Source organism: Salvelinus fontinalis, unplaced genomic scaffold (assembly GCF_029448725.1).
Source record: "Salvelinus fontinalis isolate EN_2023a unplaced genomic scaffold, ASM2944872v1 scaffold_0636, whole genome shotgun sequence".
In the NCBI taxonomy this organism is placed as follows: Eukaryota; Metazoa; Chordata; class Actinopteri; order Salmoniformes; family Salmonidae; genus Salvelinus; species Salvelinus fontinalis.
Genome location: NW_026600845.1, coordinates 79,835 through 96,961, shown reverse-complemented (window position 1 = coordinate 96,961; position 17,127 = coordinate 79,835). Strand labels below are relative to the sequence as shown.

Below are 17,127 nucleotides of genomic sequence, written 5' to 3'. Positions count from 1 at the left end.
GGGGTAATGTATCATTTTACTTGTTATGTTTTGATCTGTGTTTTGGTTGTTACATCAGGGTCAGTATTCATAAAGTGTCTCAGTGTAGGAGTGTTGATCTACATAGTGATGAGATGATTAACCAGGGTAAAATAGACATGCAGACAAACATTGTAACACTGCAGTGTGTGTGTGTGTGTGTGTGTGTGTGTGTGTGTGTGTGTGTGTGTGTGTGTGTGTGTGTGTGTGTGTGTGTGTGTGTGTGTGTGTGTGTGTGTGTGTGTGTGTGTGTGTGTGTGTGTGTGTGTGTGTGTGTGTGTGAGTCACTTGCTGTTAAGCCTCACAGCTTGGTGATAGGAGCTATTATTGAACCTGGTGGTCAGTCTTTAGGCTGCTGTACAGCTTGACGGGTGATCAGGGTGGTCAGAGTGGTCAGGGTGGTCAGAGTGGTCAGGGTGGTCAGAGTGGTCGGGATGGTCAGAGTGGTCAGGATGGTCCTTGGTTTCCTGTATCTTCCCCTCTGGTCAGGCGTTTGAACATTTATCCTCCTATATAAATTGGGGTTCTGAGAATAAAACAGCTTCACAACAATCATGGTAGAAATATGTGTTTACAGTTCTACACATCTGTTCAGTAGGTTGTTGTCGTTGTTGATGATGACTTTATTGTATCCATTAGGAAATTATTTTGCATCATACAGCTTAAATAGACAGACATGCAACACGTCGCACACATTAAATACATGCAATAGACTTACAGACAGACATTATTCACATAGACAGATCACATGCCACAACCTATTGAATCATTAAACTTTTTGTTTTGCTTTGAGCTGTGTTTTTGTTGTTACATCAGGGTCTGTATTCATGAAGTGTCTCAGTGTAGGAGTGCTGATCTAGGATCAGGTCCCCCTGGTCCATACAATAATGATCTAAAAAGTTAAATTGATCCTAGATCAGCTCTCCTAGTCTACTCTGAGACACAAATTGTTGCCATAAAGTTGTAAGCACAGAATCGTCTATAATGTCTTTGTATGCTGTTTGTAACTCTCTCCTCAACTGTTGTTATTAATCTGAGTTTGTATTCAGCCGAGTCCTTCTCTGTCAGGTGTGTTATTGTCATGGTGTGGTGGTTCTCTGTGTTCTTATTGTACTCCACACGACCTGCACACTCTGGATATGAACTGACATCTACAGGGTGTTTCTGTGTAAACCAGAATGAACCTTGTTCTATATAACTAGTGGGATGAGTGTAAGAGCAGGATATGTCCACTGTGGAGCCCTTCAAGACACAGATTCTCCTCTTGGTGTAAGTCACACTCCAGTAGTAGTATTCACACACACACGCACACACACACACACACACACAAACAAACACACACACACAATCACTGTATTGTTATCGGCAGACTCAACAGCCTTGGTTTCTCAAATGACTGCCTTGTCTGGTTCACCAACTACTTCTCAGATAGAGTTCAATGTGTCAAATCGGAGGGCCTGTTGTCCGGACCTCTGGCAGTCTCTATGGGGGTACCACAGGGTTCAATTCTCGGGCCGACTCTTTTCTCTGTATATATCAATGATGTCGCTCTTGCTGCGTGTGATTCCTTGATCCACCTCTACGCAGACTACACCATTCTGCATACATCTGGCCTTTCTTTAGACACTGTGTTAAAAAACCTCCAAATGAGCTTCAATGCCATACAACACTCCTTCCGTGGCCTCCAACTGCTCTTAAACGTTAGTAAAACTAAATGCATGTTCTTCAACCGATCGCTGCCCGCACCGGCCCGCCCGACTAGCATCACTACTCTGGACGGTTCTGACTTAGAATATGTGGACAACTCCAAACCCCATATACCACCCACCACTGCGACCTGTATGCTCTCGTTGGCTGGCCCTCGCTACATATTCGTCACCAGACCCACTGGCTCCAGGTCATCTATACGTCTTTGCTAGGTAAAGCTCTGCCTTATCTCAGTTCACTGGTCACCATAACAGCACCCACCCGTAGCACGCGCTCCAGCAGGTATATCTCACTGGTCATCCCCAAAGCCAACATATCCTTTGGCCGCCTTTCCTTCCAGTTCTCTGCTGCCAATGACTGGAACGAATTGCAAAAATCTCCCTCACTAACTTTAAGCATCAGATATCTGAGCAACTCACCTGTCACGATCGCTGTCTTCAAACTCCCTGTCATAGATGAGCCAAGGCGCAGCATGCATGTAATTCCACATCTTTTATTCGTAGTGAAACCTTCACAAAAAGCAGGCAAACAGAAACCGAACGTGACGCAACCGCGGCGCACACAAACACACACAAAAAAATTAAAAATTACCCACAACATTGGTGGGAAAAAGGCTGCCTAAGTATGATTCCCAATCAGAGACAACGATAATGTGCCTGTAAACACATTCTAAGATATTATAAACATTCCACATTGTAGGCTATAGTAAACACATTCTAAGATATTATAAACATTCCAAATAGTAGGCTATAGTAAACACATTCTAAGATATTATAAACATACCACATCGTAGGCTATAGTCAACATTATTCTGACGTGCTGTTCAGGTAGTCATGCATGTTAATGACTTAAAGAGGAAGGAGAGGACAGTTCTGCATCAGCTACATGTATTCTGACTGATATAAATATGTATCAACCACAGAACTGACACTTACTAGCAGTTCCCACTCACTACCAGTCAGTTGACTCACTGTTCAAGACTTCTCCCCTTCAGTCTGTAAGTACTCTTGATATCTTGAAATATAGTTTTTAGTTTTTACCCATGTACTCAAGGGTCTCAGGCTTGGAGTGCTGATCTAGGATCAGGTCCTCCTGGTCCATATAATTATGATCTAAATGGGAAAACTAATCCTAGATCCTACTCTGAGACACTTGGTGAATACAGACACTATCATATAATGATGATATAAAAGGTATGTGTGACTTGTTGTTTATCCTCACAGCTTGGGGATAAGAGTTATCATTCAAGCTGGTAGTAACTGCCTTGCTCAAAATGGCAGATGTTTCCACCTTGCCAGCTCTGGGATTTGAACCAGTAATGTTTCAGTTATTGGCCCAACTCTCTTAACCACTAGGCTACCTGCCGATACCAGTGACACTCCATATTACCAAACTAACTATTATGATGGATGTTATTTACACACCATCCACTCAAGGCTGTGATGATGATGTGTTATATCTGCATCCCAAATGACACCATATTCCCTATAGAGTGCACTACTTTGACTAGAGCCCTACCTGCTGCCCCTGATGGTTTGTATGTAGTTATTCACCAGCTATAGAGTGCACTACTTTGACTAGAGCCCTACCTGCTGCCCCTGATGGTATGTATGTAGTTATTCACCAGCTACAGAGTGCACTACTTTGACTAGAGCCCTACCTGCTGCCCCTGATGGTTTGTATGTAGTTATTCACCAGCTATAGAGTGCACTACTTTGACTAGAGCCCTACCTGCTGCCCCTGATGGTATGTATGTAGTTATTCACCAGCTATTGAGTGCACTACTTTGACTAGAGCCCTACCTGCTGCCCCTGATGGTTTGTATGTAGTTATTCACCAGCTATAGAGTGCACTACTTTGACTAGAGCCCTACCTGCTGCCCCTGATGGTTTGTATGTAGTTATTCACCAGCTATAGAGTGCACTACTTTGACTAGAGCCCCACCTGCTGCCCCTGATGGTTTGTATGTAGTTATTCACCAGCTATAGAGTGCACTACTTTGACTAGAGCCCTACCTGCTGCCCCTGATGGTTTGTATGTAGTTATTCACCAGCTATAGAGTGCACTACTTTGACTAGAGCCCTACCTGCTGCCCCTGATGGTTTGTATGTAGTTATTCACCAGCTATAGAGTGCACTACTTTGACTAGAGCCCTACCTGCTGCCCCTGATGGTTTGTATGTAGTTATTCACCAGCTATAGAGTGCACTACTTTGACTAGAGCCCTACCTGCTGCCCCTGATGGTTTGTATGTAGTTATTCACCAGCTATAGAGTGCACTACTTTGACTAGAGCCCTACCTGCTGCCCCTGATGGTTTGTATGTAGTTATTCACCAGCTATAGAGTGCACTACTTTGACTAGAGCCCTACCTGCTGCCCCTGATGGTTTGTATGTAGTTATTCACCAGCTATAGAGTGCACTACTTTGACTAGAGCCCTACCTGCTGCCCCTGATGGTTTGTATGTAGTTATTCACCAGCTATAGAGTGCACTACTTTGCCTAGAGCCCTACCTGCTGCCCTTGATGGTTTGTATGTAGTTATTCACCAGCTACAGAGTGCACTACATTGACTAGAGCCCTACCTGCTGCCCCTGATGGTTTGTATGTAGTTATTCACCAGCTATAGAGTGAGTTGTTGTTTATGTTTCTAAGACTGCAGGGTGGGAGATGCAACAATGGCCTTGAGAACAGCAGGAAGTGTGTTGGTGGTCTTTCTCTGGTCTGTAGCAGGTATGGTCTCATTCTTATCTTTTAGTTGCTCTGTTTATCAATCTACAGATATTTCTAAAAGGATAAGAATCATAATGATATTCTGGTGTGTTTTGTTAGGAGTTTCCACTTCACTTTAAATAGTTATCTTTCACCTCACTGAGTGATGCTTATCTGGGGTTTCCATTCACACTCAGTAACTACGGCAACAAAGTGTGGAAAAACTTTACTGTCAGTGTGAGCCAATAGACCTTCAATTAATTTTGATACCATTGTGATGTCTAACTGTGTTTCAGTGGGACTGGGTCAGTATGGCTGGAGTGTGAAATACACCACTCAGAGTATCTGTGCCTTGAAGGGGTCAACAGTGAAGCTGTCCTGCTCTTACACATATCCCAGAGATCATAAAGTCACATCAACCTTCTGGTTCACTAAAAAATATGCTACTGGGAATTATGTGAGTCTGAGTGATGACCCAGACTACAAAGGTCGTGTGGAGTACAGCGGGGATAAGAAGAAGGACTCCACCCTGAGAATCACACACCTGAGAGAGAGTGACTCAGCTGAGTACAAGTTTAGATTCATAACAGACCGAAACGTAGGGAGATATACTGGCAGCCCTGGAGTCACTCTGTCTGTTACAGGTACAGTGATATTATATATAGTGTTGATCTGTTTAATCACTCTGTTACAGGTACAGTAACATGCTTTACACAGCTACTCTGTTTAATGAATATCTACTGTCCATTCAGGTCTAGAAATGAGATTTTTATACATAAAACAGATTTAAGGATTACATGTGTTTCATAATATCTTGCATCATGTGATTAAACTAGAGAACAGGTGATTCAGGGTTTAACGTTGTGATCTGCTCCAGCTCTGCAGGTGAAGGTGACTTATACAACTTGGGCGTCACTGACCTGTAGCACCACCTGTACTCTGACTGGTAACCCCACCTACATCTGGTATAAGAACGGACACAAAGTACAGGAGGACACTTCCAGCTCGTATACATACTACTTTAATGATGCAGACAGTTACTCCTGTGCTGTAAAAGACAATCTCAGCTCTCCTGCAGTGTGTAAGTATGGTACAATAGTACTGTCACGCCCTGATCTGTTTCACCTGTCCTTGTGATTGTCTCCACCCCCTCCAGGTGTCTCATATTTTCCCTGGTGTATTTATCCCTGTGTTTCCTGTCTCTCTGTGCCAGTTCGTCTTGAATGTTCAAGTCAACCAGCGTGTTTTTTCCTGTGCGCCTACTTTTCTATTCTCTTTAACTAGTCCTCCCAGTTTTGACCTTTTCCTGGACTCCATTCCCGCCTGCCTGACCATTCTGCATGCCCTGACCTCGAGCCTGCCAGACCATTCTGCCTGCCCTGACCTCGAGCCTGCCTGACCATTCTGCCTGCCCTGACCTCGAGCCTGCTTGACCATTCTGCCTGCCCTGACTTCGAGCCTGCTTGACCATTCTGCCTGCCCTGACCTCGAGCCTGCCTGACCATTCTGCCTGCCCTGACCTTGAGCCTCCCTGACCATTCTGCCTGCCCTGACCTCGAGCCTGCCTGACCATTCTGCCTGCCCTGACCTCGAGCCTGCCTGACCATTCTGCCTGACCATTCTGCCTGCCCTGACCTCGAGCCTGCCTGACCATTCTGCCTGCCCTGACCTCGAGCCTGCCTGACCATTCTGCCTGACCATTCTGCCTGCCCTGACCTCGAGCCTGGTTGCCATTCTGTACCTCGAACTTTGAACTGGTTTTGACCTTTTGTCTGTCCACGACCATTCTCTTGCCTACCCCTTTTGGATTGTTAATAAACATCTTGGACTCTAACCATCTGCCTCCTGTGACTGCATCTGTGTCTCACCTTGTGCCCTAATAAGTACAGTATACTACTTAGCAAGTATCATGCATCTTACTTGTTCAATCATTATAAATGATTGGGGCGGCAGGTAGCCTAGTGGTTAGAGTGTTGGACTAGTAACTTAAAGGTTGCAAGATCGAATCTCAAATATGTCGTTCTGCGCCTGAACAAGGCAGTTAACCCACTGTTCCTAGGCCGTCATTGAAAATAAGAATTTGTTCTTAACTGACCTGGCCTAGTTAAAAAGGCAAGATAGAAAATAGAACAAAAAGCCTTTTCTACTCATTGTCTATATTATTATAATTATTATGAAAGTATTGTAACATTAAGGCTTTGGGACATTAATCTTTTACATCAGATAAACCAAAGAGCACCTCAGTGTCAGTCAGTCCCTCTGGTGAAATAGTGGAGGGCAGTTCAGTGACTCTGACCTGCAGCAGTGATGCCAACCCACCTGTGGACAAATACACCTGGTACAAGAAGAATGGAGGAGGTGGCTATCAGAGTATCTCCAATCAGAACACAGAACCATATGTCTTCAATCAAATCCAGTCATCTGACAGTGGAGAGTACTACTGTGAGGCCCAGAATGAGATGGGGACAGACACGTCTAGGACCATAAACATGAATGTGAAGTGTGAGTAAAGTACAGCTCAGTGTTCGAATGATAAGGTAGCAAAACAAGTATAACTAAATGGATTAGACCGAAAGTATAACATCTCCAAATGTGTATTTGTTAATGTTTTGTGTAAGTTAGAGTTTTAGATAGTTCTCTGACTTAGAGAATATATTTTTGACATGTTATTTGTAAATAGACTACTGTTGTAAATATACTACTGTCACATCCTTCTGACAAATTCTCCTTTACCAGACGGCCCAAAGAGCACCTCAGTGTCAGTCAGTCCCTCTGGTGAAATAGTGGAGGGCAGTTCAGTGACTCTGACCTGCAGCAGTGATGCCAACCCACCTGTGCACAAATACACCTGGTACAAGAAGAATGGAGCTTCAATGACAGGATCTGAAAAGACATACAATTTCACAACCATCAGCTCTGAGGACAGTGGAGAATATTACTGTGAGGCTGAGAATAAACATGGACGTCTCAACTCTTCTTCTGTGTCTGTGGAAGTGCAGTGTTAGTACACCTAACCTCATCTTTTAATCAGAGGATCACATTTAAATTCATATTTCAATCACAAGTAAAACACTATTTAAAAAAATTGTTACATATTGTCCACCAGATGGTCCAAAGAACACCTCAGTATCAGTCAGTTCCTCTGGTGAAATAGTGGAGGGCAGTTCAGTGACTCTGACCTGCAGCAGTGATGCCAACCCACCTGTGGACAAATACACCTGGTACTTTCAAAATAAGACTTTTCTAAATGGATTTGGACAGATGTACAACATAAGTAAGTTCAAGTCTAAGGACAATGGACATTACCACTGTGAGGCCCGGAATGGAAGAGGATCTAGGAACTCTACAGCTCTGATGATCATTTTACCAGGTGAAGATTCATCTTCAATATTTCAATACAAACTAAGTTTCAAACTAATATTAATAATTATGCTTTGGCTTATCATACTTGTGTTATAATTATATATACATTGAGATTAGATCAGTTAAATATTGCGCTATTGTACTCATATCATCCATATTTTATTACAGGGAAACAATCATCAGTTGTGACTGCAGCTGTAGGAATCATAGTGGTTGTTCTGGTTCTCATCCTCTGTCTCTTTGGACTCATGTGGTTCAGGTGAGAGATTCTTTAAAAGATTATTTCACTCTAACTATTTTTTATTAACTTAATTTGTTCATTGATTCGTTCATTCATTCAAGAATTAATTAATTAATTAATGTGCAAACCAGGAAGAAGGCCTCCAAATCCACCTCTGACACAAGAGAGACATCAGAGAATGTACAGGTGAGTCTGTTATTATCATATTATGTGTATTGCTTTGTGGGACATTTCTACTCATTATGTTGTCTGTCCTCTCGCCCCGTCAGGGAGACTCTAGTCCAGTGTATGAAAACGTCTCAAGCGTGGCCTTCACCCCTACTGCAGCACAGACAGCAGCCACCGTCGACCAGGACGACGTCCACTACGCCAGTGTCCACTTCTCTCGCTCCAAAATCCAGGAAGTGCCTCTGTACTCCACCGTTCAGCTGCATCAACCACAGAAACAAGAAGAGGATGTCCAGTACGATGCTGTGAAATTCAACCGCCCCAGTAATGCCAACCGGTGAGAATATTCTGCCATTTCAACAACAGAGTCATTTCTAGAGCATTGTGGATATACAGCATTAACCTGTTGAGGACAGAGGGCGCTGTTTTCACTTTGGGGGAAAACTTAAAACGGCCCAATTTAAACGGCCTCGTACTCAATTCTTGCTCGTACAATATGCATATTATTATTACTATTGGATAGAAAACACTCTCTAGTTTCTAAAACCGTTTGAATTATATCTGTGAGTAAAACAGAACTCATTTTGCAGCAAACTTCCTGATCAGGAAGTGGAAAATCTGAAAACGATGCTCTGTTCTAGGGCCTGCCTATAAATGGGCTTGATACGTATTAGTATACATGCACGTCATACACCTTCCACTAGATGTCAATAGGCAGTGAGAGAAGAAATGGAGTGTTTATCTTGGTCTGAGGTGGAATAAAAGCTCTTGGCATGACGTGTCACCCATTTCCTGTTTTCTGGAAACCGCGAGAAGGAGCCTGGGATTGCCTTCTGGAAAGCTGTCGTTATAGACCACTAATATCTCCGGCTTTGATTTTATTTGATAAATGTGACAATATCATCGTAAAGTATGTTTTTTCAATATAGTTTTATTAGATTATTGAAATTTTTTCGGGACGTTAGGCGTGTTGCGTTGTGTGCCTTTGTTCAGGAAGGAGAGCTTTGCGCTAATTTGCTAGCTTTCCGTGCTAATTGACTGGAGAAGAGGACGTTCTAAAACCAAACAACGATTGTTCACGACAAAGGACCCCTTGTACAACATTCTGATGGATGCTCATCAAAAGTAGGACCCATTTTATGATGCTATTTCATATATCTGTCGAACATGTTGTACTATTAGGTAGCGCCCAGATTTTGGGCACGCTCTTGCAATAACATAAGCTGGATGTCGTAATTAAGTTATTTTTAGAATTCTAACACGGCAATTGCATTAAGAACTAGTGTATCTATCATTTCCTATACAACATGTATTTTTTAGTCATGTTTATGAATAGTTATTTGGTCAGAATAGGTGAGTTTTAGAAAAATATCCGCACATTCTGGGAAAAAGCTGCTACGTTAGCACAATGTATAACCACTGATTTCAGCTCTAAATATGCACATTTTCGAACAAAACATAAGTGTATGTATAACCTGATGTTATAGGACTGTTATCTGATGAAGGTTTATGAAGGTTAGTGAAAATTAATATATTTTGCTGGTTTATTCGCTATCGTTAACGTGCCTATTGCTATCGCTAACGTGCCTTGATGAATGAATGGGGCTGTGTGGTAGGCTATTGTAGTAAGCTAATATAATGCTATATTGTGTTTTCGCTGTAAAACACTTAAAAAATCGGAAATATTGGCTGGATTCACAAGATGTTTGTCTTTAATCTGCTGTACACCATCGATTTTTCAGAAATGTTTTATGACGAGTATTTAGGTATTTCACGTTGGTCACTATAATTACTCTGGCTGCTTCGGTGCTATTTTTGACGGTAGCTGTGATGGTAGCTGCAATGTAAAACTGATTTATACCTCAAATATGCACATTTTTCGAACAAAACATAGATTTATTGTATAACATGTTATAAGACTGTCATCTGATGAAGTTGTTTCTTGGTTAGTTTGGTTGGATCTTGGTTAGTTATGTTGGTTTTGTGCATGCTACCTGTGCTGTGAAAAATGTCTGTCCTTTTTTGTATTTGGTGGGGGGCTAACATAAATATACGTGGTGTTTTCGCTGTAAAACATTTTAAAAATCGGACATGTTGGCTGGATTCACAAGATGTGTATCTTTCATATGCTGTATTGGACTTGTTAATGTGTGAAAGTTAAATATTTCTAAAAAATATTTTTAGAATTTCGCGCTCTGCCTTTTCAGTGGAATGTGGGAGGAGTTCCGCTAGCGGAACCCCGGAGCCAGACAGGTTAAAGGAGAAGTATGCTTTTTTACAACAAAATGTCATTTTTCAAAATGTAAATGTCATGTTATAGAAGGGTCCAGACACCTTTTTTTGCAATTTCACTTGTTTTTAGAGAAATTTACCCCAACAGCAATTCCCTTCCTCATCCTCGTTGTGCAGTAGAGGCTCTGAAAAATGATGAACAAACACTCCAAAAACACCCAAATACGTCTTTTAGAAACAGAACGCTCTCAGTATAGTGATGCAGGACTTTAGATGTAACAGTTGTACACATGAAATTGTTACATTCCAAACTTTATCAACAACGTTATATTCTATTTTGTGTGACTCGTTCTGTTTCCCCGTCCAACTGTTCCATTTTCAGTGTATCATGCTGCTAGAACGGACGAGAAGCATCGTTCAAGTCTCAACAACATGGAACATAACGTTGTGGATTAAGTTCTGAATGACACAACTTCATGTGTACAACATGTAAAGACCTGCATCACTATAGACTACTTAGAGCTTTTTAGTTTCTAAAAGGTTGTTTTGGGGTGTTTTTGGAGCCACTTACTGAACAACGAGGATGAGGAAGTGAATAGATGCTTGGGGATAGTTTCTCAAAAACGAGTCAATTCACAAAGAAAATCTGACCCTCCTATAACATTCCAGTTACATATGTTTTTAGATTTGGTTGTAAACAAGCTTTATTCTTGATTACAGCTCATTCATATGCTGCTGCTTATTGGACGAGAAGACCATGACATCATTCATAAGTGAAAGAGTTGACCCCTAGTGGCCACTAGTGATGTCATTTCCTTACAAACCCAACAATATAATGAGAGTGGTGGTTTTGAGGAACTGTTCTGTGTTCCAAATGGAACCCTATTCCCTATTTAGTGCACTACTTTTCACCAGAGCCATATAGGCCTTGGTCAAAGTAATGCACTATAAAGAGTTTATGAAGGTTTTTTGAGGGGAAGCAGATTCTGTTTAATTTCTGTTTCTCTCTCTTCAGACCCACGGCAGCACAAGCAGCTGAGGAGGACTCTTCTGAGATCTATAGTAGAGTCAACAAACCCAGAAGACCTGAACACAACAAACCCAGAACCAAGACCTGAACACAACAAACCCAGAAGACAACAAACCCAGAACACCTGAACACAACAAACCCAGAACCAATACCTGAACACAACAAACCCAGAACCAAGACCTGAACACAACAAACCCAGAAGACAACAAACCCAGATCACCTGAACACAACAAACCCAGAACCAATACCTGAACACAACAAACCCAGAACCAAGACCTGAACACAACAAACCCAGAAGACAACAAACCCAGATCACCTGAACACAACAAACCCAGAACCAATACCTGAACACAACAAACCCAGAACCAAGACCTGAACACAACAAACCCAGAAGACCTGAACACAACAAACCCAGAAGACCTGACCACAACAAGCCCAGAAGACCTGAACACAACAAGCCCAGAACCAAGAAGACCTGAACACAAGTTTGACAGAAACCCTGTATATCTGGACCTATATAGTCATACTAAGTGTTATAATAATATATCATGATATGCCATTTAGAAACACTTTTATCCAAAGACACTTATTCTGCGTGGACACATCTTTCTTGCCGGTGGCCCCATTGGGAATTGAACCCATACACCAGGCTCTACCAACACACAGGACTACTGTATTCACACTTAGTTGCAGTGCTGATCTAGGGTCAGTTTTGACTTTTAAACTATGATGAATAAGAGGGGGAACCTTGTAAATACTTTTTATGTTAAATATTTTTCCACTCATTTTTTTAAGTAACATGGAACAGAATCTGAACACAATAACTTTGCTTTGTATTTCTAAAATAGCCTCGATGTACAGTTATATTTTATATGAAGACCTTATAAATATATGTTTTGATTTCTTCTTGATATTCGCTCACAGGAACAATACTTATATTCTACAGTACTGCACCATTCTGTTACATTCTACAGTACTGTACTATTCTATTACATTCTACAGTAATATTCTGATACATTCTACAGTACTGTACTATTCTATTACGGTACATTCTTCAGTACTATTCCAGTATACTGTACTATTCTAGTATGTTATACAGTCAAATTCTATTACAGTACTGTACTATTACAGTACTATTCTATTACATTATACAGTACTATTCTATTACAGTACTGTTTCTATTCTATTACAGTATACAGTACTGTACTATTCTATTACAGTATACAGTACTGTTTCTATTCTATTACATTCTACAGTCCTGTACTATTACATTCTACAGTCCTATTACATTCTACAGTACTATTCTATTACATTCTACAGTACTATTCTATTACAGCATACAGTACTATTCTATTACAGCATACAGTACTATTCTATTACAGCATACAGTACTATTCTATTACAGCATACAGTACTATTCTATTACAGCATACAGTACTATTCTATTACAGCATACAGTACTATTCTATTAAAGTATACAGTCCTGTACTATTAAAGTATAAAGTACTGTTAGATGATACATAATATACGTTTACTTGGTTTGTTCATATACATTTATTATTGGTTTTATGACAAAGTTATGGTAGTATTTTTCCTCAATGTTCTGATGCAACGTTTCTTATCACTTTGTAGTGTCTGTGAATGTCATTAATGTGATGGCATGCTATTTTATTAAATCGATTACCTAACGTTTAATTGAATTAAATCATGTAACAATTACCTCAGTAATAACCTGGGGCACCACGGAGAAGTTATTTAAAGGAGTTCCGTCTTCTGAATTAACTCTTACAGATCTAAATCTCTTCCATTTCAGTCATCAATTATTCTTTACCTCATTCAGTCTCATCTGAACGTCGTCAAATTATTGGTTATCTGCACAAACTCTGGTTTCCATAATGAATCAGCAATATACAAATTGGCTTATATATTTTCTAACTAAATAATCACACAGAATTCCGTAAACAAACAGTAGATATTGGGCCGGATGGAAGAGTGGAGATCCATGGAGGGGTACATTTTACCCCCCTGACAGCCCTAATGAGTCTGTGTTTGGGGATAGAGGAGAGCTAGGGGTGGAGGCTGTGGGCTAAATATGGGCACCCTGTCCAGAAATTCCTCAATGGTGACCACACCATCTTTGTTCTTGTCCATTTTCTAACAGAGAAACAGTTGAATATGCAACCCTTTCTCCTCCCCGAGGGTGTCTCAGGAGGAGTGGGATATGCAACAAACTATTTCCATTTCACACCACACACACTGTACAGGATACACACTTACACCTGAAACAGGACAAATATAAATAACCTCTATTTGACCTTTTGGTTGTTCACAAAGTCAGAATGCAACAATAAGGAGGTTATGTCTAGAGGGTCCTTTTAAAACCCTTGTGATAAACAATGGATGTAGACTTATCTATCCCTGGGGCCTGGATCCAATTAGAAAACAATGGAGGTAGAATTATCTAACCCTGGGGCCTGGATCCAATTAGAAACCGTGCTAAAGCATTTAAAAGGTCATTTCCAATTGAGCCGACATCTTCTGTGTTTACCTTGAATGTGATCTCCACTAACGCAGGAACTCTGCCTTTAAATAAAAGCATTGTCTACAAGCACATTAGGATTGAATCAAGGCCCACAGTGGATTCAGAAAGTATTCAGACCCCTTGACTTTTTCCACATTTTGTTAACTTCCCTTTAGCGGGATCATTTTCGTAACCAACCGCTGAATTGCAGAGCGCCAAATAAAATAAAAAAAATATATATATTTATAATCATGAAATCACAAGTGAAATATACCAAAACACAGCTTAGCTTGTTGTTAATCCACCTATCGTGTCAGATTTTGAAAATATGCTTTACAGCGAAAGCAATCCAAGCGTTTGTGAGTTTATCAATCACTAGACAAGAACAGCTAGAACAGCTAGCCTCAAATTAGCTTGGTCACGAAAGTCAGAAAAGCAATAAAATTAATCGCTTACCTTTGATAATCTTCGGATATTTGCACTCACGAGACTCCTAGTTACACAATAAATGTTATTTTTGTTCGATAAAGATTAGTTTTATAACCAAAAACCGCCATTTGGTTTGCGCGTTATGTTCAGAAAACCACAGGCTCGTTCCCGTCCTGAAAGGCAGACGAAAATTCCAAAAAGTATCCGTAATGTTCGTAGAAACATGTCAAACGTTTTTTATAATCAATCCTCAGCATGTTTTTAACATTCATAAATCGATAATATTTCAACCGGACAGTAACCTATTCAATACTACAGAGAAAGAAAATGTCGAGCTACTCTCGTGCGCAGGAACTAATCAAAGGACACCTGACGCGTTTTGAAAAATCTCACAAATTTTTCAAAATAAAAGCTTGAAACTATGTCTAAAGCCTGGTCACAGCCTGAGGAAGCCATTGGGAAAGGAATCTGGTTGATACCCCTTTAAAATGGAGGAGGGGCATGCAACGGAACAGGGATTTTTCCAAATAAAAGGCACGTCCGGGTTGGATTTCCTCAGGTTTTCGCCTGCAAAATCAGTTCTGTTATACTCACAGACAATATTTTGACCGTTTTGGAAACTTTAGAGTGTTTTCTATCCTAATCTGTCAATTATATGCATATTCTAGCATCTGGACCTGAGAAATAGTCTGTTTAACTTGGGAACATTATTTTTCCAAACATAAACATTCTGCCCCCTAGCTGAAAGAAGTTAACACCCCTACTCTTACGATAAGTGCCATGGGATCTTCAGTGACCACAGAGAGTCAGGAAACCCATTTAACATCCCATTCGAAATAGGGCACCCTACACAGGGAAATGTCCCCAATCACTGCCCTGGGGCATTGGGATATTTTTTTAGACCAGAGGAAAGAGTGCCTCCTACTGGCCCTCCAACACCACTTCCAGCAGCATCTGGTCTCCCATCCAGGGACCAACCCTGCTTAGAATCAAGCCAGCAGTGGGATGCAGGGTGGTATGCTGCTGACAAACACATTCCCACCATACTGTATCATAGATGGAGTGCATGATATCAGTCATCCCCTGGAACGAACACCCCCCCCCCCCCCCCCCCGGTCAAAAGTATTGCACTTTTGAGAAAGGTTTTATGTTCGGGCGCCAGACAACCCTGCTGAGCTGAAAAGAGTAGGATAGATAGAGAACCACTACCAGACAGGTATTAACCTGCTGAACTGAAAAGAGTAGAATAGATAGAGAACCACTACCAGACAGGTATTAACCTGCTGAACTGAAAAGAGTAGAATAGATAGAGAACCAGTACCAGACAGGTGTTAACCTGCTGAACTGAAAAGAGTAGGACAGATAGAGAACCACTACCAGACAGGTATTAACCTGTTGAACTGAAAAGAGTAGGATAGACAGAGAACCACTACCAGACAGGTATTAACCTGCTGAACTGAAAAGAGTAGGATAGATAGAGAACCACTACCAGACAGGTATTAACCTGCTGAACTGAAAAGAGTAGGATAGATAGAGAACCACTACCAGACACATGAGCAGAAGAGACTGCCTATAGGTTAGCCTGTTGGCCAGATAGCCAGTGGGGAGAAAGGAGAAGACAAGTCACAGCACAGGGGTAACCCAACCAATAATAACTCATACAAGATTAATGGCAAAGCAATTCAAAGGCAACTTCCTGGAAACAATGGACAAGAAAGAGCAGAGTCATAAAACTTAGAGAATTTGCAATATTCTGTTTTACCTCCAAGTGGAGGAGGGAGGGGGTATGAATGGGTGTGTAGGTGTGTTCATAGACAACAAAACGCCTTGAAATGTCAAGATGTCTGTTGTCACACACAAAATCAATAAAGTTCAAAACACTCACGCAACATCCATTTAACTAAAATGTCAAACAGTCCTACAGTGCATTATTAGTTTACTAAAGTCTCTGAACATGAAGAGAGAGCAGCACTAAGAGAGAACATATTTCACTGAAGAAGGAGATAGAAAGAGAGATGGGCTTAGCTGTTGTGTCCAGGCTTGAACGTGTATTTGTCCGTCCGACACAATCCTTGGTTGTTCGTTTGACAAAAGCTTGCAACAATGTTGCTAGTAATCGATGAGATCAGAGGCCAGAACGCTTCCAACTCGTCAGGAGTATAGCGCGATAACAACAGCGATCACACTTAGAAATGTTATAAACTAAGCAAGCTGAAACCAAACAAGACGTAAGCGGAGTTGAACACACCCGTCAAAACTGCCCAGCCAATCGAGAGCTCCGACACGGAGCCGGAAGAGCCGTCTTGATTTCCTCCTTCCTGACTGCTGCTGCTGTGCTCTTAAAGTGCACGGTGAAGACTCCATGCAGGATTTCGCTACACGTGTTTGTGTGCTTATTAAATGTGACTTTGTCAAGTACTAGACAGTGTTGTTTTTCACCATTTTATCTGATTCATTTCCAGTTTGTAATGTTGTTATTATCCCAACATTATTGAGGACATTCATATCTGATGGCTGCAGTGATGTTGAGATGCCACTAGGTGGAGCTCTAGTCTAGAACACTGGAACCTTCAGTACCACTTTGATGCAGCTGGTGAAGAGTGTAAATTGAATGTGTTTGTAGAATAGAAAGACATCATGGAACTGATCAAATGTAAATGTAACTTTGACCTGTTCCATGTAGAACTCAGAGGGAGGCTATAGTGAAA

The 17,127-nt window shown here is 41.2% G+C and overlaps 1 protein-coding gene across 1 annotated transcript in view; it reads left to right on the top strand.

The window, feature by feature from the left end:
• The window catches only part of LOC129846884 (vascular cell adhesion protein 1-like), a 35,350-nt gene that overhangs the window by 16,671 nt on the left and 1,552 nt on the right, over positions 1–17,127 (top strand). Inside the window, exons 6-15 of the mRNA XM_055914686.1 lie at positions 689–703; positions 4,757–5,079; positions 5,313–5,516; positions 6,659–6,937; positions 7,172–7,435; positions 7,542–7,805; positions 7,967–8,057; positions 8,171–8,225; positions 8,309–8,544; positions 11,455–11,545. Of these exons, the coding sequence (XP_055770661.1) occupies positions 689–703; positions 4,757–5,079; positions 5,313–5,516; positions 6,659–6,937; positions 7,172–7,435; positions 7,542–7,805; positions 7,967–8,057; positions 8,171–8,225; positions 8,309–8,544; positions 11,455–11,545 (1,822 nt within the window). The remainder of the gene's footprint in view (positions 1–688; positions 704–4,756; positions 5,080–5,312; positions 5,517–6,658; positions 6,938–7,171; positions 7,436–7,541; positions 7,806–7,966; positions 8,058–8,170; positions 8,226–8,308; positions 8,545–11,454; positions 11,546–17,127) is intronic.